The 24,952-nt window shown below is 35.1% G+C and overlaps 1 protein-coding gene across 1 annotated transcript in view; it reads right to left on the bottom strand.

The window, feature by feature from the left end:
• Positions 1–334: 334 nt before the first annotated feature.
• LOC132723923 (proliferation-associated protein 2G4-like) overlaps positions 335–24,952 on the bottom strand; it is a gene marked incomplete at its 5' end in the record, with an annotated part of 46,683 nt that continues 22,065 nt past the window's right edge. The window contains 8 exons of the mRNA XM_060708730.1: positions 335–2,242; positions 6,675–6,802; positions 8,330–8,424; positions 9,869–9,920; positions 10,193–10,271; positions 18,682–18,760; positions 23,462–23,540; positions 24,174–24,237. Of these exons, the coding sequence (XP_060564713.1) occupies positions 2,135–2,242; positions 6,675–6,802; positions 8,330–8,424; positions 9,869–9,920; positions 10,193–10,271; positions 18,682–18,760; positions 23,462–23,540; positions 24,174–24,237 (684 nt within the window). The remainder of the gene's footprint in view (positions 2,243–6,674; positions 6,803–8,329; positions 8,425–9,868; positions 9,921–10,192; positions 10,272–18,681; positions 18,761–23,461; positions 23,541–24,173; positions 24,238–24,952) is intronic.

Below are 24,952 nucleotides of genomic sequence, written 5' to 3'. Positions count from 1 at the left end.
AAATTCCTTCATTAGTGTAGCAAATATGCTCCGGACAAAATTGAACGACCCCAACAGGGACGCTCCTATAATAGGACCCGTTTTTCAACACTACTTGTCTTAACAACTGCGCCTTGTCATACCATATCATCTATTCAGAGTTTCATGTTGGTATGATGTTTTCATTTAAAGAACTTGTACAATGTTGTCATAGCGACTTTTTCTTCAAGACAGACAAGCTGATACAATGATATATAGGAGCATTAATATATAAACATCCTATACGCTCTAACTATAATAGTGGTTCTTCACTTATATACAATGTATTATATATACAGATAAAATAAAGTCTGAAGATTTTTCTATTTTTTTTTAATCCATGCTGTTCAGAAATAAACAGTGACAAATTTTGAATATAATTCAGCACTATATATTCAAATATCTCTTTAAATATTGTGAATAGTAAAATTTTCAAATTCATTTTCTTTACAGAAGATTTGCCAATTTAACAAATAAATAATCAACAGCAGGAGTTTTAGATATTTATCAATCATACAGAATTTTATACCCTTTCCCCTAATTCCCATTTCTATGCATTTCACCAAATATCTGAATTAATATTACTTTACATTACACTGCTAAAAAAACAAAAAAATATTACAAGATAGCTCTTTCTCCAACACAAATCAAAATTGCATCTTAAAACTTTAATGTTATCACTAACAATAAGCCGGAGTCACAGGAAAATCTCAGTATATCAAGGTATATTTTAACTAATTTCTATCTGATAGTGTAACCAAATACTTCAATATAAAATAATGGAACTGAAGGAAGAATGATTTTGGACATTTTACCCATCAAAGTAAATTAAACAAGAGCTGTCAGAAGGACAGCGCGCTCGACTTTTTTAGTGCTTGCCTATAAAACAAAACTTTGACAGTTAAGGGCACACAAGACTTTAACTAGGAATTTCTAAGTACAAATCAAGAAACATTTTCACAGAGTTATCTTCTCTTGCTTACAGATAGGTCTCATGATGGCACATAAGAACTCCAACTTCCAAAGTAATATCTCAAATGGTTAGGTCAACAAGTGGACAAGAATGAAAATTTTAACTGAGTTTCTAAGTCAAAAAGGGCCATAATTCAAATAAAATCCTTAACAGAATTACCTTCTCCTGCCCATGTTTGGGACCATGATGGTAAACAAGTATTCCAACTTTCAATTTAATATCTCAACCAGTTCAGTCAAAAAGTTGACTGGTACAAAAACTTAACCAAGATTCTAAGTCGATAAAAGGCCTTAATTTTTAAAACAAATCCCTGACAGAGTTACCTTCTCTTGCGTACAGATGGGGGTAATGATGTGAAATAGCATTAAAAGTTTCAAAGCAATATCTCAAAGGGTTAAGGCAATAAGTGGATTTTACCCATATTCAATGTATTTTCTAAGTCAAAAAGGGGCATAATTCTGTCAAAAACCTTGACAGAGTTATGTCCTCTTGTCTGTTGATGAAGGTCGTGATGGTAAACAAGTATGGTCAGTTTCAAAGCAATACCTCCAATGGTTTTGAAATAAAGTGAGGTGGTACAAAAAACTTGACCAAGCTCAATACACTTTTTAAGTCAAAAAAGGGCCATAATTCTGTCAAAAACCTTGACAGAGTTATGTACTCTTGTCTGTAGATGGAGGTTATGATGGTGAACAAGTATGGTAAGTTTCAAAGCCATACTTGTAATACTTCTGAAATAAAGTGGGGTGGTACGAAAAACTTAACCAAGGTGTGACGCCAACGCCAACGCTGACGCCGACGCCGGGGCGAGTAGGATAGCTCCCCTTTTCATAGAAAAGTCGAGCTAAAAAAAAAAAGATTTCATTTTAAATCTCAGACAGTCATTTTGATTTCTGCCGCTTCAAAAATATAAAAAACAATATTTGTAATAAATTTCAGGAATTCAAACATTTAGTAATAAAATTTGATGTACATGTAAAGTAAAGGTCAGATCAAGCCCCTAAATGCATTAACCACCAATTCTTGTCAACAATTCCAAGTTTATCACAACATGTTTACAACTGTAGCACTTTTCAACATTTCTAATCAAATTTAGCACTTGTTGAAGTAAATGAGTAAATGTATGATAATTTAACAGGTTTTTCATGCTTCCATCTCTACACCACCTTCAGCTTGCTCCGCTACAGCTTTACCAGCTCGCTTCTTCTTTTTCTTCGCAGCTTTACGTGACGCTGACTGGGCTAGCAATGCCTAAAATAACAAAATATAACTTGCTTTTTACCTGCAATACCTTAATTTAACAAAATATACCTTGCTTTTTACCTATAAATAAAACATAATTTCTGTTAGTATCTTAAAGGCCCATGATTCCTAAGAAATGATGTCATTTTTATTTTCTCAGAAACTATCTATTTTTGGTATCTTGTAATAGTTTCCAAAAATATACTCATTTGCTATATACATACACTATCTTATGCTCTGTTTGGCAATTTGTATAATTAGACTGAATTTGTATTTTGTATGTAAGTCAAAATTTGTTTACATTTTGCTAACTTTACGACACACAACTGCATTTTCAGCTCTACTTTTTTCAGTTGTTAAACATCTAACAAGTTCATAATCCATAATTTAACAAGAGGGCCATCATATAGAGGGCCATGATGGCCCTGAGGTCGCTCACCTGTATATAGCCCCCCCCCCCTCCCCCGGCCCAATTTTTCCCAAGGGCTTTTATTTTTTTTTGAACAGACTTGGTAGACACCCATAAGAAGATGTTTCATGCAAAACATCTAAGTTCTAGCTCATTGGGTTTTTTTAAAAGAAGATTTTTTAAAGTTTTTACTATACACATAGAGTAAAAAACAATGACACCCCTCGGGCAGGGCCAGTTTTGACCCTGGGCTTTTATTTGAACAAACTTTGTAGATATTTACTTAAAGATGTTTCATGCTTAATATCTAAACTCTAGTTATTTTGGGTTTTTTCAAAGAAGATTTTAAGTTTTTGCTATGTATATAAGGAAAATCAATGACCCCTGGGGCGGGGCCAGTTTTGACCCCAGGGCTTTTATTTGAACATACTTGGTAGACACCCATTAGAACATGTCTCTCATGCTAAATATCTTAGCTCTAGCTCTTTGGTTCTTTAAAAGAAGATTTTATAAGTTTTTACTATATGCATATAAGGAAAATCAATGACCCCTGGGGAGGGGCCAATTTGGACCCAGGGGTTTTATTTGAACAAACTTGGTAGACATTCACTAGAAGAGTTTCATGCCAAATATATAAGCTTTAGCTCTTACAGTTTTTTAAAGAAGATTTTTTAAGTTTTTTTACTATATGCATATAGGGAAAATCAATGACCCCTGGGGCGGGCCAATTTTTGACCCAGGGCTTTTATTTGAACAAACTTGGTAGACATTTACTAGAAGATGTTTTTATGCCAAATATCTAAGCTCTAGCTCTTACAGTTCTTTAAAAGAAGATTTTTTAAGTTTAAACTATATGCATATAGGGAAAATCAATTACCCCCCAGGGCGGGGCCAATTTTGACCCCAGGGCTTTTATTTGAACAAACTTGGTAGACATTCACTAGAAGATGTTTCATGCCAAATATCTAAGCTCTAGCTCATTGGGTTTTTTAAAAGAAGATTTTTTAAGTTTTTACTATACACATAGAGTAAAAAACAATGACACCCCTCGGGCAGGGCCAGTTTTGACCCCTGGGCTTTTATTTGAACAAACTTTGTAGATATTTACTTAAATGTTTCATGCTTAATATCTAAACTCTAGTTATTTGGTTTTTTCAAAGAAGATTTTTAAGTTTTGCTATGTATATAAGGAAAATCAATGACCCCTGGGCCGGGCCAGTTTTGACCCCAGGGCTTTTATTTGAACATACTTGGTAGACACCCATTAGAACATGTCTCATGCTAAATATCTTAGCTCTAGCTCTTTGGGTTCTTTTAAAAGAAGATTTTATAAGTTTTTACTATATGCATATAAGGAAAATCAATGACCCCTGGGGAGGGGCCAATTTGGACCCCAGGGGTTTTTATTTGAACAAACTTGGTAGACATTCACTAGAAGAATGTTTCATGCCAAATATATAAGCTTTAGCTCTTACAGTTCTTTAAAAGAAGATTTTTTAAGTTTTTACTATATGCATATAGGGAAATCAATGACCCCCTGGGGCGGGGCCAATTTTGACCCCAGGGCTTTTATTTGAACAAACTTGGTAGACATTTACTAGAAGATGTTTTATGCCCAAATATCTAAGCTCTAGCTCTTAACAGTTCTTTAAAAGAAGATTTTTTAAGTTTTAAACTATATGCATATAGGGAAAATCAATTACCCCCAGGGCGGGGCCAATTTTGACCCCAGGGCTTTTATTTGAACAAACTTGGTAGACATTCACTAGAAGATGTTTCATGCCAAATATCTAAGCTCTAGTCTTTGGGTTCTTAAAAAGAAGATTTTAAGTTTTTTTACTTTATGCATATAGGGAAAATCAATGACCCCCTGGGCGGGGCCAATTTTGACCCAGGGCTTTTATTTGAACAAACTTGGTAGACATTCACTAGAAGATGTTTCATGCCAAATATCTAAGCTCTAGCTCTTACAGTTCTTTAAAGGAAGATTTTTAAGTGTTTACTATATGCATATTAGGGAAAATCAATGACCCCCCGGGGCGGGGCCAATTTTGACCCCAGGGCTTTTATTTGAACAAAAACTTGGTAGACACTCACTAGAAGATGTTCCATGCCAAAAATCTTAGCTCTAGCTCTTACAGTTCTTTAAAAGAAGATCTTTTAAGTTTTTACTATATGCATATAGGGAAAATCAATGACCCCCCGGGGCGGGGCCAATTTTGACCCAGGGCTTTTATTTGAACAAACTTGGTAGACACTCATTAGAAGATGTTTTCATGCCAAATATCTAAGCTCTAGCTCTTAGGGTTGTTTAAAAGAAGATATTTAAAGATTTTTCTTTCGGTTGCCATGGCAACCAGAGTTCTGCATGGAATTAAATTCTTTGAACAATTTTTAAAGGTGACCACCAAAGGAACATTCCTGTGAAGTTTGGATGAAATTGGCTCAGTGGTTTATGAGGAGATGTCATTTAAAGCAAAAGTTTACGGACGGACGGACGACGGACGGACGGACGCCGGACGAAAAGCGATCACAAAAGCTCACCCTGTCACTTTGTGACAGGTGAGCTAAAAATTATAAAAAACATGTTTGACAATAGTAAAAAATTAAAAAGATATAGGATTCTGAGGCATATTGTGCCTTTAAACCAACACAAAATCAAAATTTTTCTACAACTTCATTCACAGTAACAGTATTGAATAATTTATGCTAGGAATGAAATATCCTCTGACATTAATAAATACTGAAATAAATATAAAACATATACAGTCAACTATCGTTATCTCGACATCGCTTTTCTTGTTATTTCGTTATGTAGATGAAATTTCAACTAGAAATGTGCCCATAGGACACGGGTGCCCCCACCGCGCCACTGTTCTGTCAATCTTTTTACTAAGTCAAGGGAAATAACTCTACAAATACTGGATAAATCCACAAGCGAAACCCCAGGTGCAAATCTAAATATGCTGAGCAACCTGCCCGTAAGGTTTAATGAATATGTCAAATCCTTTTTGAGTAACTTACAACACAAGTTGAAAATTGCAAAAACATTTCTAAGTGAAGGGCATTAACTCTAAAATACTAAAATAAATCCAGACGAAAATACCTGGTGCACAACTGCACATGCTGATCAATATTCCTGTAAAGTTACATGACTCTAGGTCAAATACTTTTTGAGTTACGTGCGACACGTTGAAAATTGCCCAAAATTTTACTAAGTCAAGGGCAATAACTCTGAAAATTACTAAAAAATATCCAGACGAAAATACCAAGGTGCACAACTACACATGCTGAGATCAACATTCCTGTAAAGTTTCATGACTCTAGGTCAAATACTTTTTGAGTTACCATGCGACACAAGTTGAAAATTGCAAAATTTTACTAAGTCAAGGGCAATAACTCTGAAAATACTAACAATATCCAGACGAAAATACCCAGGTGCACAACAACACATGCTGATCAACATTCCTGTAAAGTTTCATGACTCTAGGTCAAATACTTTTTGAGTTACATGCGACACAAGTTGAAAATTGCAAAATTTTACTAAGTCAAGGGCAATAACTCTGAAAATACTAAAAATATCCAGACGAAAATACCCAGGTGCACAACTACACATGCTGATCAACATTCCTGTAAAGTTTCATGACTCTAGGTCAAATACTTTTTGAGTTACGTGCGACACAAAAGTGAACGGATGGACGGACAAGGGTAAATCTAAATGCCCGCCACTAACGTGGGGGCACAAAAATCCTGATTTCTTTCCTTCTTTATCTATATTGGAAATATTTGTTTATCTTGATATTTTTATTTCGATATTTTTAGTATCTCAGAGTAAAATTTCAGCCCCCATCAGTTATTTTCACACTATTATCCTTTGTTCATCTTGACTAATAATTTTTCGTCTGTCCCTTTTAGAGGTGCAAAATCAGAAACCAGATGGTAATTGCTCAATAGCGCATGTCATAATGATTTTTTTTGACAGGCTGATGACTTCGAGATAACTAGTCAACTGTTAAAGTTTTACAGTGTTACCTTAAGATCTTCGTCTTGTACACTGTATTCCGTCTCATATATATCTGTGTCAAATGGAAGGCCAGTTATTTTCAGTGGTCCATTAGGCATGAGAATCACAGTAAACTTGAACTGAGCAACCACCTCTCCTGTAACAAAACAAATATATGAACTTTATTCAACCACCTCTCCTGTAACAAAACAAATATATGAACATTATTCAAGCACCTCTCCTGTAACAAAACAAATATGAACTTTATTCAACCATCTCTCCTGTAACAAAACAAATACTGTATTCCTAGAAAAGATTTCGCGCATTTTAAGTTAGCGGTTTTCGCGGTAGGCATGATTCCGCGAATCTTTATAGCCGCGAATATGTCACTTATAACAAATCCGCGAACATTTGTAGCTTCAACCAAATATAACATAAAAAGTGCAGAATATTTATTATAATCTACTTACACAAAACAACATATAAAAATAGGTGTTATAGAAATGTGTAAAGAATTATTTATGTATGTTATTGATACTAGTTTGCACGCTGAAAAAGAAAAAAAATCATTATTAGTAATTAACATGGCGTTATTTGCTAGTCACGGCGTTGACAAACGCATTTACAGTTTGCGAACATTGAATGTCTTGGATTTTATTTGTTTGGAGTAGGTGTAATCCTTTGTTAAAAGTACAATAGCGATCAAGTGCTACATTGATAAACAGCTGTTATGTTGTTATAATGAAAGCGATGTACAGTCCGATAATGTGTAAAAAATACGTATCGACATTTTGAAGATAAAGTCAGTTTTGATTCAAATTAGAATAAAAGCTAACGGGTCTGACTAAATCTTACTTAATAACATAATGAAAAAGGTAAGGAAATATGAATGTGTTCACGGAACAACCGTCCTTGTTCGAATAGTCAATAGATGAAAATGTATCGAGTAACATTGCTCTTAAGCCGCGACTTGTCAAAAAAAATAAAATAATTAAAAGCACCCAACAGGAAAAGTCAATCATAAAAAACGTAGCTCCAAAAACTGTTATTTAGGCCATAGCGACTTAACATTCGCGGAATTCGCGGTTACTACATATCCGCGAAAGTGGCGACGTTGTGAAAAACGCGAAATATTGTATCCGCGAACATTTCTAGGAATACAGTATATGAACTTTATTCAACCACCTCTCCTGTAACAAAACAAATATATGAACTTTATTCAACCACCTCTCCTGTAACAAAACAAATATATGAACTTTATTCAACCATCTCTCCTGTAACAAAACAAATATGAACTTTATTTCAACCACCTCTCCTGTAACAAAACAAATATATGAATTTTATTCAACCATCTCTCCTGTAACAAAACAAATATATGAACTTTATTCAACTAATGATAATGTTGGGTTTTTGCATTTTTTAATAATAACAGATATACATTTGCTAGTAATTACCTGTGGCTAGCGAATATCTGTATCAAAATATGTTGCCTAGCAACTGGCATTCTATCATTACCATAGAGATAATAGTCTACCATACAGTCAGGGGGAAATTATATTATAAAAATAAATAGTAAATTTAAATGTTTTTCAGAAAAACATGAACACTTTTTTGACTGAGTGTTAACAAAAAACAAGTATTGACATTATAGAATTCTTTATTCAAATAGTTAAAAAGAACATACCTGGTTTTTCATAGAGAACATTAAATGGTTGTACCAAATCATGCTTGACACATTCTACAACCCCCATCCTGGCCTTCACCTCTTCATCAAATAACCTGTATCAATAAATATCAAACTTTCATCTTGATTTAAAAACAACAAATCATGAATGTCACTGGTGACAGACATATGACCCCAAATGACCCTGTACAGGAACCATGACCTTTGACCTAGACAAACGAAAATCTACATAACTCTCCCTACCTACTCCCCATGTGGTTGGGGCATAAAAAATAACATCCACTTTTTCCAATGTTGACATCTCTACTTTGCCCCAATATAAAGCTACAAGAATTCCAAATCACAAATTTTTATTCTAAAGTATGTTTCAAATATAAACAAGCAATACCCCAGACACACAACTACACATGCTGGCCAACATTCTGTTTCATGACTTGAGGTCAAATACTTTTTGAGTTACGCACAACACAAGTTAAAAGTTGCAAACCTTTTACTAAGTAAAGGGCAACAACTCTACAAATACTGAATAATTCCACAAATACCAAGCTGCATAACTACAGATGCTGACCAACATTCCTGATAAGTTTCATGTCCCCAGGTCAAATACATCTTGAGCTATGGGAAAATTGCAAATTTTTACTATGTCAAGGGAAATAACTCAACAAATACTGAATAAATGCACAAGCAACCCCCAGGTACAAATACTGACAAATATTCCTGTAAAGTTTACAGACTCTAGGTCAAATACAATTTGAGCTTCAACACAAATTGATAATTGCAATTTTTTACCATGTCCAGGCCAATTACACTTACTGAATTAAACCAGACACAAACTTTAGGTGCACAACTTTACATACTGATAATTATTCCTGTAAAGTTTGTTGACTTTAGATCAAGTTCTTGTAAACCCAGATGTGACACAACATTATGGAACGCTCACACTGAGCGGACAGACAAGGACAAATCTAAAATGCCCCCACCCAACCCACCAAAGGGAAACATGGCCATCTTTTCAGAAATATGACTTCTGACATTATTGACATACAGATATAATCTGCCTTTTAATATGATGACCCATCTAGAACTGAACATGTTCATATTATGTGCTAATTTATAAAACTAAATCTGTCCGGGAATCAGGACATGACCATCAATGCATTTTGGTGAAAAATTCATATCACAACAGTGACCTTTGGGCTGTAGATGAAACTTTTGTGCCAGACACAACAAATTCCCATCTTTAGTTATAACAACTCACAATCCAGAAATCACTTTAAAAATATTCTATTCTAAGTTCACAGCATAAAGCAATTTTTAATAATAAATCTTGTATTTGATATCATCAACCATTATTACCAACAGATATGTAGAAAATATATTAATATTTTAATATTCATAAGTGAAATCTCCATTACATTGTAATAACACAAGTTATAAGTTATTTATGAAATAAATAAATCAAATACTTCTGTCTCAATTCTAAAACAATTTTAAACATCCAATAAAACATGTTTTTATTTATTGACTATCTGTACACACCTGAGAGTAAATGGCATCAGACCAAATTTCTTTTCCGTCTCGCTGAGGAATTCTGTAATAAAAACAAAGCCATGCAATAAATGTTTCCTGGCCCTTCCTTTAACTGACAATACATGAATACAAATTATACAAATGAAAATCATTTCGTGATAGTTACAGAATTTCAACTGACAGGGGTTTGATATTTCAGTCGTCAAACAACTCTAGTGCCAATAAAATAACTATTTTAGTTTTCTTCAATAATGTTGTCACACTCAAATATACTAAACATGTTAACATTAGGAAAACAAAAACAATAAATTATAAATGTTATAAAGTACTCACGTCTAGAAGCTTTCATTTTAAGTTGATAGACTATATCTTTCTTTTTAAACACTGTTGTCCTGGTATCCATCTCTCTTCCCTGTAAATTAAACGTAAAAACTTATGATCATGTGATATATTACAGTGTACATATAGTTATAACATCACGCCATTACTTAAACATATATTACCAACATTTATCTTACCTTCTGCAAAATAACATAGGATTTTATTAAAAGAAAACATTTACTAACAGATAAAATCATGCAACCATGCATCATTGTTGTCCTTTTTTAAATGCATGACTTAGGGTGCAATGTAAATATAGCTTACTACAATGATGACCCTAGTAGTCTCATTATGAAGACATAACTGTCAAATTACATTGCACTAGCATGTGTATAGCCAGACACCAACAGTTTCTTATTTTGACAAATAAAACAAAAATCTACAAAATCAGACATATTTTTATGCAAGATCAGCTCTAAGGCAACTTATTTCTGCTTATCAAATCCTGCACCTGCTGGCTCAAGCTTCAACTGTGTCTGTCTGCAGATGTTAATGCATTTAACAAGGCATATAAATGGTCTATTTTAACATGCTATTTAGCCAAAATGAACATCAATTGGCAAAATACCTTCAGTGTCTATTCTAGGAATTCAAAAATAGGGGATTTTCCCCCCTCTATTTCAAAAAAGGGGGCGATTTTCAAAATCTAGGGGTGCCAATATAAACTGCTAATATTAAATCGTCTGCATTAAGTTTACACTGAGACTTTCAACCGATGAAATAATTAAAACGAAAATATTTATTTAAGGCAGCAGAAGTTGTCCCCCCTTAATTTTTAAATGATGTTTGTTTGTTTCATTTTACGCCTTTTTCCAACAGTATTTCAGTCATATAGGCGGGTAGTTTCCTAACCATCGTTCCTGGAGAGTTACACCAGTACTAGACTACCTTCCTCCACGCCAAACTACCAAAGCATCTCCCGAGGATCGAACCCACGCCAGAGAGGTAACTGGATTAGAAGTCATCGACTCTAACCCCTCGACCACGGAGGCGGTCTAAGTTTTAAATGAAAACAGATTATTATAGAACTGTCGCAATTGATTATAAAGGGTATGACAATACAAACAATCGACCTATCTTTCACGTCTAGATCGTAGCCAAGCTAGGAATTGCCTCATTTTTCTTGATTATTTACTACACTAAAATGGCGCCCAACTGTCAGACATAGCACACTAGTTCCGGTCGGTACGGAACATTCCGTTAATTTCCGTCAACTCAAGTAACCAGTACCATACGGTACTAAATTATTATAATTAGCTTACAGTTAACTCCCTTTGGTTTCCGGTGTAAATGTAAACAAAACAACCAAATATAATGAGGGATGGAAGTTTTACGATTTTATTAACTTTTTTATAGATGCGCGATTTTCACGCACATGATTATGAATTGTGCGCGATCTGTGAAATACTAGCGTGAATTGCGCAATCGCGCGTCCTAGAATAGACACTGACCTTTGACATATAGTTAGTTAACTCAATCCTTAATATAACAGATTTAACCAGTCACAGTTATTACTGACATATTGATGTCTGTTTGTTTTTGTTTGGATTTTAATTCACAATGACACATTAAAGGTCATACGGCAGTTTAACTGGTAGAGAGTGATCTCAGGTGCCCCATTTTGTATTATTTCTGGCACAAGAGGGCACACCAAGTAGACACACAGTAGAACCAGACTTTTCCCTGTACTAAAAGCAAGGCAAAACAACATTATAGTACTTGTATGAAAAAATTTCTTTCTTCTTGACATGTGACCTTGATCTGCAACCTACAAACCTGTGTCTTGAATGACACATCATAACAATGTGCAATATATTCATTCAAAATTATCAGATGAATAACAGTTATATACCGAACAAAAAGCATTTATCACAAAAGAGTCAATGTAACTACATAAAAGAATATGGATGCAGGCCTTGATGAATTTTTTGGGGCCACTCCCCGAGCAGAGAGGGACCTTCCAAATTTACTTGCCCTTCTAACCCTAACCCTCTGCATTTTAACAGACAAAATTTGTAAAAATCGAACAAAAAAAAAGGAAATTTACTAACTAGAGGATGCTTTTGTAAAAAAGCGCATGTCTCCCCCACTGCTGAGAATAACTGTGAATGGAAACAGGAATGGAAATGGAGAAATCCGGAAATGAGAAAATGACCAATGGTCACTGTGACCTTAACCTTTGACCTACTGACCCCATAAACAAGAGGGATCATCTGCTCAATAAGACCAATCATCCTATGAAGTTTGAGGGTTGTAGGTCTAAAGGAACTCTAGTTATCATCCGGAAAGGAGAAATTAACCAACGGTCGCTGTGACCTTGACCTTTGACCTACTGACCATTAAAACAATAGGGATCATTTGATTAATAAGACCAATCATCCTATGAAGTTTGAGGGTTGTAGGTCAAAAGGAACTCTAGTTATCATCCGGAAATGAGAAATTGACCAACGGTCACTGTGACCTTGACCTTTGACCTACTGACCCCAAAAACAATAGGGATCATCTGCTCTATAAGACCAATCATCCTATGAAGTTTGAGGGCTGTAGGTCAAAAGGAACTCTAGTTATCATCCGGAAACGAGAAATTGACCAACGGTCACTGTGACCTTGACCTTTGACCTACTGACCCCAAAAACAATAGGGATCATCTGCTCTATAAGACCAATCATCCTATGAAGTTTGAGGGCTGTAGGTCAAAAGGAACTCTAGTTATCATCCGGAAACGAGAAATTGACCAACGGTCACTGTGACCTTGACCTTTGAACTACTGACCCCAAAAACAATAGGGATCATCTGCTCAATAAGACCAATCATCCTATGAAGTTTGAGGGCTGTAGGTCAAAAGGAACTCTAGTTATCGTCCGGAAACGAAGAATGGACGGACTGACGGACTGACGGACGGACTGACGGACAGGGCAAAAACAATATGTCTCCCCCCGAGGTGGGGGAGACATAATTACCAGTCTATAATGGGGGATTGGCTTTATTTAATTACATATTGTTCAATAATGTTCATTATACTTCTATACTTTTATTAAATAATCTTCAACATAGCCTGAATACTTATTCCATTCCAATAATATGTCGACCACATTACTAAGTCAGACTTCCCGAAAGTTGAAAAAAACTGTCAGACATTCGGTCTGACAAACCATGAAAATCTGTCGGACCGAAACAAAATCTGTCGGACCAAATAAAATTGATCAAAATCAAAGAAAAACTTGTGTTTGTATTTCTAAGACACTTTTTGTTTTTTATTTTTTCGCCGTAAAAATCGGCACAATCTGTACAGCGCATTTTCATCTCCTCCCTGTCATACACCAATGATTCATGGTTCTGCTTTCATTTTTCATTAAATTTTGTCTCAGGTCTAATATTTTCATCATTTTATTGCTTTTCTGTGCACTCTTCTGACGTAGATTTTCGGTTTTTCCAAGGTTTGGCACCTTTAGCGACGCCATTTTGTATACATGCGGCTTGGATAAAAGCCGGACAGTCGGACCGATCCGGAATAAAAAATTGTCGGACCTGATCAAAATTTATCGGACATGTCCGTCGGACCGACGTATTTCGGGAAGTCTGCTAAGTATAAAACATCACCGCATGTGTATGTATAAAACATGGTCGAAGGCTGCTGGCGTTATGGAATCGATTCATCATACACATTAGGTAAAGTTTTATACTTAGTCATAATAATAATAATAATAATAAATACCACATTTATATAGCGCCCTTTTCATTAAAATGTTCAAAGGCGCTTTACATCAATCATATCTGTCTAAAACAATATAAATGAACAGGATTATGAACATTAAAAATATTTTGCATTAACTAATTAAAAGTATAAATTATGGAATTATTTTTACATATTAATACAATATAACTTAAAGATCCTTAAAACTCACTTTACAATATTATTGTCATACATTAAAATTGTCTTCAATATATAAATGTGTAAGAAATAATGTGCCTTTTAACATAAACTCATAAATAAATATTAAAAGCTACTTTAAATGCATATTGATGATTTTCTTTGTTTTGTTGTCATACTTTACAACAGAGAATATATGAACGATTGATAAAAGAATGAATACAGCGACATCAGACTAAAAGAATATTGAACCTAACGAACCTGGATAGCATGAGTACTGCTACACCAAGGTCCAGTACCGAGGGAGTCAGATACCTCCCCACAGCGCATGCAGACCCCCAGGATGACATCACTACTATCACCACAGGAGGAAAGGGCCACGCCCCACACCTTAACACTAAATATTCTTGAAATCTGACCCCTCTGCATTCACGAGCCATATATTATATAACACATGTAAATTATTATGATAAATCAATGTTAGTTGTTTTTTTTGTTTTTTTGATTTAAAAAAAGAAATATTCTGTGCTTAAAAATGCTAGCAATGGATTTATAATAATAGATAAGATCTTGCTAAATCATCGTTATAAAACAATAGAAATACTTAAATTGATTTAAAAAATTGTTTGTTTAAAAAAAAAACTTTTTAATAAAACTAATATTCAAATAACAGATACTTCGTATTCACTGTTTATAAAATTCATTCATAACAGTCACTGATTATTTTCCATAAGCTAAATTGAAGTAGTGTGTTTTAAGATGTTTTTTGAAACTTTCTACTGTGTTACAGTTTTTTAGATGACTTGGTAGTGAATTCCATAGCTTAGGAGCTGATGCCGAAAAACTCCTTTCACCAAATTTCAGTTTAGTTTTTGGTTGCACTAATCGTACAGGTGCATTTGAAGAGCGCAGATTTCGGGAAGTGGAATAAACTTGAATCATTTCCTGGATATATGATGGAGATTGTTGTTTCAGTGACTTGAAAGTATGTAATAAGATCTTGTAATTCACTCTATATTCGATTGGCAGCCAATGAAGATCTTTCATCACTGGTGTAATATGATCTTTCCTAGATGTACGTTTAATCACACGGGCTGAAGTATTTTGAACAAGTTGAAGTTTTTTCATGGTTTGTTGAGGTATACCATATAGAAGAGCATTGCAATAATCCAGTCTTGATGTCACGAGAGAGTTAACGAGTGTTTTTGTAGCTTCTTCGTTGATATATTTTCGAATACGTCCTATCTTACTTATTTGGGCATACGAAGATCTGCACACGGAGCTAACATGATGTTCCATATTAACCCTTGAATCAAGGAATGCACCCAAATTCCTTACACTTGATGACTGTTTGATTTCAGCTTGGTCCACATTGACAGTTATATTTTTCACTGAGTCTGTATTGCTACCCGACGAAAAGACTATAAGTTCTGTTTTGTCTGAATTCAGTTTGAGAATGTTGCTGTTCATCCAGAATGTTATTTCTTTTAAGCAGTTTGAGACAGAATCAAGTACAAGTTCAGTTTTGGTGTTGTCCAACGGTTTGAAAGAAATGTATATTTGAGAATCGTCAGCATAGAAGTGACATTGCAGACCATGTTTTCGACAAATTTCGCCGACAGGTTTTGTGAAAAGTATGTAAAATTTTGGTCCTAATACAGAGCCCTGAGGGACACTGTATGTCATATGCACAGGGTCAGATAGTTCTCCATCAATACAAACAGTCTGATAGCGACCACTGAGATAAGATCTACACCAAGCGAGCACTTTTCCAGTAAAACCAAAGTCACATTCGAGTCGATTAAGAAGAGTGTTGTGGTCAATCGTGTCAAAGGCAGCAGATAAATCGAGCATTACTAATATTGTAACTTCGCCTTTGTCAAGAGATTGGAGAATGTCATTTTGCACTTTGATAAGTGCAGTTTCTGTGGAATGAAATTTCCTGTATGCAGATTGATTTGGTTCATGTAGATTGTTAGTGTTGAGAAACATATCAAACTGACAGTCAGCCGCAGATTCTAGAAGTTTTGAGTCATATGTTTCATTAGCAACTGGTCTAAAGTTTTTCATAATTTTTTTATCCAAATTGTCTTTCTTTAATAGTGGTCTGATTATCGAAGTCTTATTGCGTGGAGGTACGTCGGCGGTGTAAAATGATAAGTTGAACATGTGCGTTAGATATGGTGATACTTCAAGTTTGCATTCTTTTAGGAGCCAAGTCAGTATCGGATCTAGTTCACATGATTTAGTAGATGACTTTGATATGAGCTTAAGAACTTGCTCTTCTGTAATAACTTCAAATTCACTGAATGTTTCTTTAGGCTTTTGTATTTGAGTTGAATTAGATTCATTTGTTATATTGCATTCATTTTTAGATGCTATGTCAGATCTGATTTTTTCAATTTTGTTTTCAAAGAAATCACTAAAATCTTGAGCTAGTTCTTTAGCAGAAGTCTGTGATGGGAGCTTAACTTCAGGTTTGTTTCCGAGGAGATGATTTGTTACTTTGAAAATTGGTTTTTGATCATTACCACACGATTTTATTTTGTCTTTGTAATATGTTTCACGAGATCTTTCAATTACATCATTTACAACTAAGCACTGACTTCTGTATATTTCATGATCTACAGTTAATTTTGATTCCTGCCATTTTCTTTCAAGTTTACGTTTAATGTGTTTCTCGTCATGTATTTCTTGATTGAACCACGGGCATTGGGGTCTGAGAACAATTGTTTTTGTTTTCTCAGGTGCATGTTTGTCTAACAAAGATGAAAGGACAGTGTGATATTTCTCTGATGCTTCTGCCATGCTGTCTGGTTTAGGACCAAAAAGTTCAGATGATCTAATATCTGCTTTGAAATCTTCAATGTTTATATCACGAGATTTTCTGTATGTGACTGTTTTACGAATAGGTGGTGGTTTCGAAACATTAACTTTCATTAGGATAGCAAAATGGTCACGTGTTACTTTTCCGTTTGAAGTTTTAAATCCAGGATCAGTTATTTTAATATCAGATACTACATTTTCATTTTCTCTTGTTATGACTACATCTAAAATGTGTCCAGCTACATGTGTCGGTTCATTGACTAACTGTTTTAATCCAAATGTGTTCAGGATGGATAAGAAATTCTGCGCATCACGATTATCAAGTTTATCAATGTGAAAGTTTGTATCTCCTAGAAACACTGTGGTTTTGTCAGTTTCAGCATATTTCGACAGAAAATCAGGAAACTCATTGTTCAAGAATTTTGAAGTACTTAGGCCATTCGTTTTGGATGGAGGAGGTCTATATATTACAACAAGGCGGGTTGAAAAGTCACGAACACTAATGATACAGTCCATGAATTCGAATTGTTCAAAGTCTCCATCTTTACTTGACGAGTCAATTTTGATTTTTATTGAGGTCTTGTGAAGAATGGCAACACCACCACCTTCTCTCTTTAATCATAAGGTCAGTTTCCGGTCGACAGTATAACGATTGAAATGGCCTTTGCTGTTTCATAGTTAACTAAACAAGCATTTGATAGTATTGCGGGCAATACAGTAGTCCCCTACCGGTCCCTCAAAAAGTTCTTTAATTGTCATACACTCCTGTGTATTGCCATTTATAATGAATTTGAGGATGAAGTCTGTATTTGAAAATATCGACCACAAAACATAATAAAACAAGTTTCATAAAAATATTTCCAGTACTTTTTGAGTTATCACTGGATTCCGTTTATGTGTAAAATTTGCCATATTTTCAGTCTATGTGTTGCCATAGCAACCAGAATTTTCAACATAGGAAGAAAAGAAAAAAACGTGCATAATTTCAAGACTGCCATCTACCCATATGTCAAGTTTCATAAAAATATTTCCAGTACTTTTTGCGTTATCACTGGATCCAGTTTATGTGTAAAATTTGCCATATTTTCAGCCTATTTGTTGCCATAGCAACCAGAATTTTCAACATAGGAAGAAAAGAAAAAGACGTGCATAATCTCAAGACTGCCATCTACCTATATGTAAAGTTTCATAAAAATATTTCCAGTACTTTTTGCGTTATCACTGGATCCAGTTTATGTGTAAAATTTGCCATATTTTCAGCCTATTTGTTGCCATAGCAACCAGAATTTTCAACATAGGAAGAAAAGAAAAAGACGTGCATAATCTCCATACTGCCATCTATCCATATACCAAGTTTCATAAAAATATTTTCATTACTTTTCAAGTTATCGCGGGATCCAGTTTTGCGGACGGACGGACTGACGGACTGACAGACAGACGGACGGACAGACGGACAGACGGACGGAGGGTAAACCTAAAGTCCCCTCCGGTAAACCGGTAGGGGACTAATAAATTCATTTATATTGAATATTTAGAGAAACATAATATTGATCTAGAGAATCTTACTCGCCCTGTTTGATCAATTTTTATTGAGTTGATTTGTCAAGGCCTGAGATTTCAGCACAGACAGATAATTGAATAAAAACTATGTCTCTTTTTTTTAGGTCTAAAAATTTGTGTCTAAGTAAAAATAGATATATTCATTGTCAAAACAAATGAACAATAATAATTCATGCAATCTTACCTTGCCTTCACCAGAACTGACTAAAACATCTATACCATATACTTCATATACATCAAACTCACATTTTTCATGATCTTTCCTGAAAAATAAGTGCTTTTTTAAACAACATCAAAATAAACAAGAGCCATGTCAACATGGCCATCCCCCGCCGAATGTTTGCTCATTGGAAGAATGTAAATGTAGTAGAGCGGAATAATTCCATTTTAGGAGGTATTTTGGTAATGAAAACTGATGGCTATAGTGATTACAGATTTGAAACCTATGTGAATACTGATGGCTGAAAATAACAAAGGGCAATTACTGAAAAATAATGCAGGGTAGGTTATCATTCTTGTGTGCTGCATCCCTCCTTAGTAAAATCTATCCACCTATGAAGTTTCAAGTTGATACCTCAAATACTTTTTGAGAAAATAATTGAATTGAAAAATTAAGTATGAAAAAGAACAAAGGGCAATAACTCAAAAATTATGAAAGGTAGAGTTATCATTCTTGTGCACTGCACACCTCCTGAGTGAGATCTATGCACCTATGAAGTTTCATGTTAATATCTCATAGGCTTTTAGAGTTATGCTCTGGACAAAAATCAATTTTGAAAAATAACAAAGGGCAATAACTCAAAAATCATGCAAGGTAGAGTTATCATTCTTGTGCACTGCACTCCTCCTCAATGAGGTCTATCAAGTTGATAACTCAAATACTTTTAGAGATATGCTCCGGACAAAAATGTCGGACGGAAGGACGGAGACTATTTCTATATCCTCCGGCGAGGGATAATAACAAGAATCATAAAATTTTGTTGTAGTTTGAATACAAATACAAGCAACATACAAATTATGGAGAAACTAAAAAAATACACAAAGTTCTTTGAAAATCAGATGGAAAAACTAATATTATATTGACCTTGATGGGGGAGGGACACTAAGGGGACCAAATGCAATCCAAAGTGAGGTCTTCTCATAAGCTTGCTATACAGTCAGTTTTTGGCTGGAAACCAATTTTCTATTTTGAGTGACCTTGGCCTTGAACCTAAGGAAGCCCGAATGCAACCCAGAGCGAGGTCTTGCTTGCTAAACAGTAAGTATCTTTCAAAACTCATAGATATTTACTGGAAAGCAATTTCCTATCCTTAGTAACTGACCTTGACCCTATCTGCAATACACCATTGGCAAGAATTCAATTATTATCAAACAAATCAAAACATTATAGTTTTTATCAACAAGTATAAAGTTAGATAACAAGAGCTGTCGGTAGGACAGCAACGCTCGACTATTCTTCGTGCTTGATAGTAAAAAAATGCCTGATACAGTTACCTCCTCCTGTTTACAGGTTGGGGTCATGATGGTGAACAAGTGTGCAAAGTTTCAAAGCCATATATCAATGGACTTTGAAAATATTTGAACTATTACAAAAACTTTAACGCAAATTCTAAGTCGAAAAAGGGGCATAATTCTGTCAAAATGCTTAATAGAGTTACCTCCTCCTGTCTACAGGTTGGGGTCATGATGGTGAACAAGTGTGCAAAGTTTCAAAGCCATATGTCAATGGACTTTGAAAATATTTGAACTATTACAAAAACTTTAACGTAAATTCTAAGTCGAAAAAGGGGCATAATTCTGTCAAAATGCTTGATAGAGTTACCTCCTCCTGTCTACAGGTTGGGGTCATGATGGTGAACAAGTGTGCAAAGTTTCAAAGCCATATGTCAATGGACTTTGAAAATATTTGAACTATTACAAAAACTTTAACATAAGTGGTTACGCCGACGCCGACGCGGACGCTCGGGTGACTGCAATAGCTCTACTTATTCTTATCGAATAGTCGAGCTAAAAACATAGTTTATCGCTTAAAGAAGACACTTTTTCCATGTCATTGTGTCAATGGGAAAATATCAAAATTTGATGAAGCTACACACAACAAGTTTTTAATGTAGACGATGGCCACTTATGAAAGTTATTGTTTCAAAAATACAATTACAATGGATTCAAACCTTTTATTACAATTCTATTAATTATAATCACCATTTTTATTTGTTTGGGTCGTCACACCAAACAAATAACGATAGCGAAATTTCAGACCCTGATGTTCTTATTTGCAAATACCAAAAGTAGTCCAAACTCCTCGAAGAGATTACTTCCCTTCATATGTACATTAACGCCGAAAAATTAAGGAGAGATTACTGCGTAAAGATTGTCAAGTGACAGGCTATTTAATTTTTGTTCCCGATTGGTCGGAGATTTCTAATATTGTGTTATTCTTATAGATATACATGATTATATTCAGCTCCATGATTATTTACTTCAGTGTTAAACAACAGGTTTACCATGAACAAAATATATCGAAATTAATAAGGGTTACAAACTCTAATTTAGAACAAGATATGTTTGTAAAACATGTATGCCCCCTATCAGCAGCCAATTATTCATGTGATAAGGTAATTATGCATGACTTCTGACCCAGTGATCAAACAATTAATAAGGGTTATCAAGTATCTACTGGTCATCTCCTTGACCTTGACCTTTGACCCCTTGACCCAAAACTCAATAGGGGTCGTCTGCTGGTCAAGACCAATCATCATACAAAGTTTGAAGTTCCTAGGCCTAAGCGTTTTTAGTTAATTGATCAGAAACCGTTTTTACTTACAAGGTCAATGTGACCTTGACCTTTGAACCCTTGACCCCAAAATCAATAGGTCATCTGCTGGTCATGACTTATCACCATGCCAAGTTTGAAGTTCCTAGGCCTAAGGGTTCTTTTATTATTGATCCGAAACCGTTTTAACATACAAGGTCAATGTGACCTTGACCTTTGACCCCAACATCAATAGGGGTCATCTGCTGATCATGACCAATCACTATGCCAAGTTTAAAGTTCCTAGGCCAAAGCGTTCTTTAGTTAATGATCAGAAACCGTTTTTACTTACAAGGTCAATGTGACCTTGACCTTTGACCCCTTGATCCCAAAATCGAAAGGGGTAATCTGCTGGTCATGAAAAATCACCATACCAAGTTTGAAGTTCCTAGGCCTAAGCGTTCTTAAGTGATCAGAAACCGTTGTTACTTACAAGGTCGATGTGACCTTGACCTTTGACCCCTTGACCCAAAACTCAGTAGGGGTCATCTGCTGGTCACCACCAATCATCATACAAAGTTTGAAGTTCCTAGGCCTAAGCGTTTTTAGTTAATTGATTGGAAACGGTTTTTACCTACAAGGTCAATGTTACATGACCTTTGACCCCTTGACCCTAAAAACAATAGGTCATCTGCTGGTCATGACCAATCACCATACCAAATTTGAAGTCCTAGGCCTAAGGGTTCTTAAGTTATTGATCGGAAAGCATTTTTACCTACAAGGTCAATGTGACCTTGCCCTTTGACCCCTTAACCCCAAAATCAGTAGGGGTCATCTGCTGGACATGACCAATCACCATACCAAGTTTGAAGTTCCTAGGCCTAAGGGTTCTTTAGTTATTGATCGGAAACTGCTTTTACCTAAGAGGTCAATGTGACCTTGACATTTGACCCCTTGACCCCAAAATCAATAGGGGTCATCTACTGATCATGACCAATCACCATACCAAGTTTGAAGTTCCTAGGCCTAAGGGTTCTTTAGTTATTGATCGGAAACCGTTTTTACCTAAGAGGTCAATGTGACCTTGACCTTTGACCCCTTGACCCCAAAATCAATAGGGGTCATGTACTAATCATGACCAATCACTATATCAAGTTTGAAGTCCCTAGGCCTAAGGGTTCTTTAGTTATTGATCGGAAACCGTTTTTACCTTCAAGGTCAATGTGACCTTGACCTTTGACCCTTTAACCCCAAAATCAATAGGGATCATCTGCTGGTCATAACCGATCACCATACCAAGTTTGAAATTCCTAGGCCTAAGGGTTCTTTAGTTATTGATCGGATACCATTTTTACCCAAGAGTTCAACGTGACCTTGACCTTTGACCCCAAAATCAATAGGGGTCATCTACTGATCATGACCAATCACCATACCAAGTTTGAAGTTCCTAGGCCTTAAGGTTCTTTAGTTATTGATCGGAAACCGTTTTTGCTTACAAAGTCAATGTGACCTTGACCTTTGACCCCTTGACCCCAAAATCAATAGGGGTCATCTACTGATCATGACAAATCAACATACCAAGTTTGAAGTTCCTAGGCCTTAAGGTTCTTTAGTTATTGATCGGAAACTGTTTTTGCTTACAAGGTCATATGTGACCTTGACCTTTGACACCTTGACCCCAAAATCAATAGGGGTCATCTACTTGTCATGACCAATCACCATACCAAGTTTGAAGTTCCTAGGCCTAAGGGTTCTTTAGTTATCACTCGGAAACCATTTGGTCTACGGACCGACAAGTGCAAAGCAATATACCCCCTTTTCTTCGAAATGGGGGCATAATAATGGTATTCTTCAGGCTGTTATCTTATAACACCCGTGGTCGAGGGGTTTACAAGCTCGCTTTGGAAGCGAGGGGTCTGGAGTTCAAAGCCCAGTTCAGGCAACTCATGTTTTTTTTTGTTTTGTTTTTTTAATTTTATTATTATAATTGTTTAAGCCAAATAAACATTTAATTGAATATCAGTGTTGCAATTAGTCTTATAGCCAATTTACTATAGCTATAACACTGGAAACAGCATTGGTGACTTCATACTAACAAATTGGTTTATAATCTCAAAACCTTCACCTTTCTGACATTCTGAGACCCAAACAAATTCAGCACCTTCTGTGCTTTGATTATATATATGCCACTGAATTCATCACATTTACTTACCTCTGATTTTCAGAGGGATTCTGAATTATTGCCTTCTCACCATCTATAAAATTTTTCTTTAATTGATGTGACAACATTCCTGTAAGAATTTATCATATTTTAGATATATGCCTTCTTTTTAATAGCATTATTCAGTAGTAGGATATCCTAATTGCACATGGTTCAAAAAACATGTTTGTAATAGAGGAAATGAATATTCTGGACAGTGTCAGATTTCACAAATCATAACCATATTTGTGTTTGTTTTTTGATTTCTAAATGAAACACAGCTAATTGTATATATGTTTATGACTATATATCATTATTTACTAAAATAGTAAAAGAAAAGACAACTTCTCAGGTACATTTACAACTTGCAAGGTAAGGATAGTTGAGTTATTGTTATGCCAAGTTCAATTTTGTTACAGTTAGATTTACTCCCACAACAGATTTCCTGCAAACAAAGGAAGTGTCAAGCACAGATTTCTATCTAAAAGCAAATTGTACATTTCAGGCACCTTATCACGGTCATTTATCCTGCATTTTCCTTGAGGGCGTTTCCTCTCTTACATATATTGCTTCTCTAATACTTTATGTACTTTCACTTTCTCCTATACATGTATACCATCTATATTAATTATCTTCATGCATAAAAATGTAAACATGACCTTATGTCATCTTCTACACAAATTTTATATTTAAAATATTTACTAGTTTATTGTAATTTACTAACCTTCAATAGGTTTACATTTAAATGCCTCTGCTACTCTCTGTATACCGTCTGTAACTGTGTAATTCTGTAAAGTAACAATACACTATGATAATAAATTTCCTACCAGTTCACCTCCCATCATTGCTACTGGAATCACAATTCTCTTTTATTATAGTTTGCTACCATAAATCAATTATATCAGATATTTGTGTAAACAAGGATCTATAACAGTTTTTAAGAGAAAAGTTTAATTTCATCTATAATATCAGGTTATAAGTTGCATCATTATCTTTATTATGTTATCCTGTGATGGTATACCAGTTTTGTTTATTTTTCAACAAAATATTCGGCGAAATTCAGCCCCATTCCCACCTCAAAATAGTATGGTTTTTTCCCTCATCAAAGCCGAAATGTTCCCCCATACGACAGCCCGAATTTGACTGCAATGAATATCATTTTTTGCAACTAACTGCTGAAAAATGTTTCATTTTATGCCTGTAAGACTTACTGTTAAACAAGGTTGTTTACAAATCCTTCCCAGGAAGGTAAGGGAACTCCAGGTGTCCCAACAAGTTTAACATGCAACGCTTTAAATTCACCTCGATATTTTAGATCCATATATTAAGAAAAAGCGACATACTTTAAACTTGTGTTGCAAGAGTTGCTCCCCTTTTCTTCCGGAAAGAAAACAATGTCGCACAACAGTAAATCTTACAGGTCACTGGATTCTTTTTTGTTTCTCAATTGTGAAGAAATAAAATTCCCCCTCCTATTGTATTTTTTTCCCTCCAAAGGGCACC

This window comes from Ruditapes philippinarum, unplaced genomic scaffold (assembly GCF_026571515.1).
Source record: "Ruditapes philippinarum isolate M1 unplaced genomic scaffold, ASM2657151v2 ctg7009_1_1_1_1, whole genome shotgun sequence".
In the NCBI taxonomy this organism is placed as follows: domain Eukaryota; kingdom Metazoa; phylum Mollusca; class Bivalvia; order Venerida; family Veneridae; genus Ruditapes; species Ruditapes philippinarum.
The sequence above is the reverse complement of the archived record's forward strand: the minus strand, read 5'-3'. Positions and strand labels throughout refer to the sequence as shown.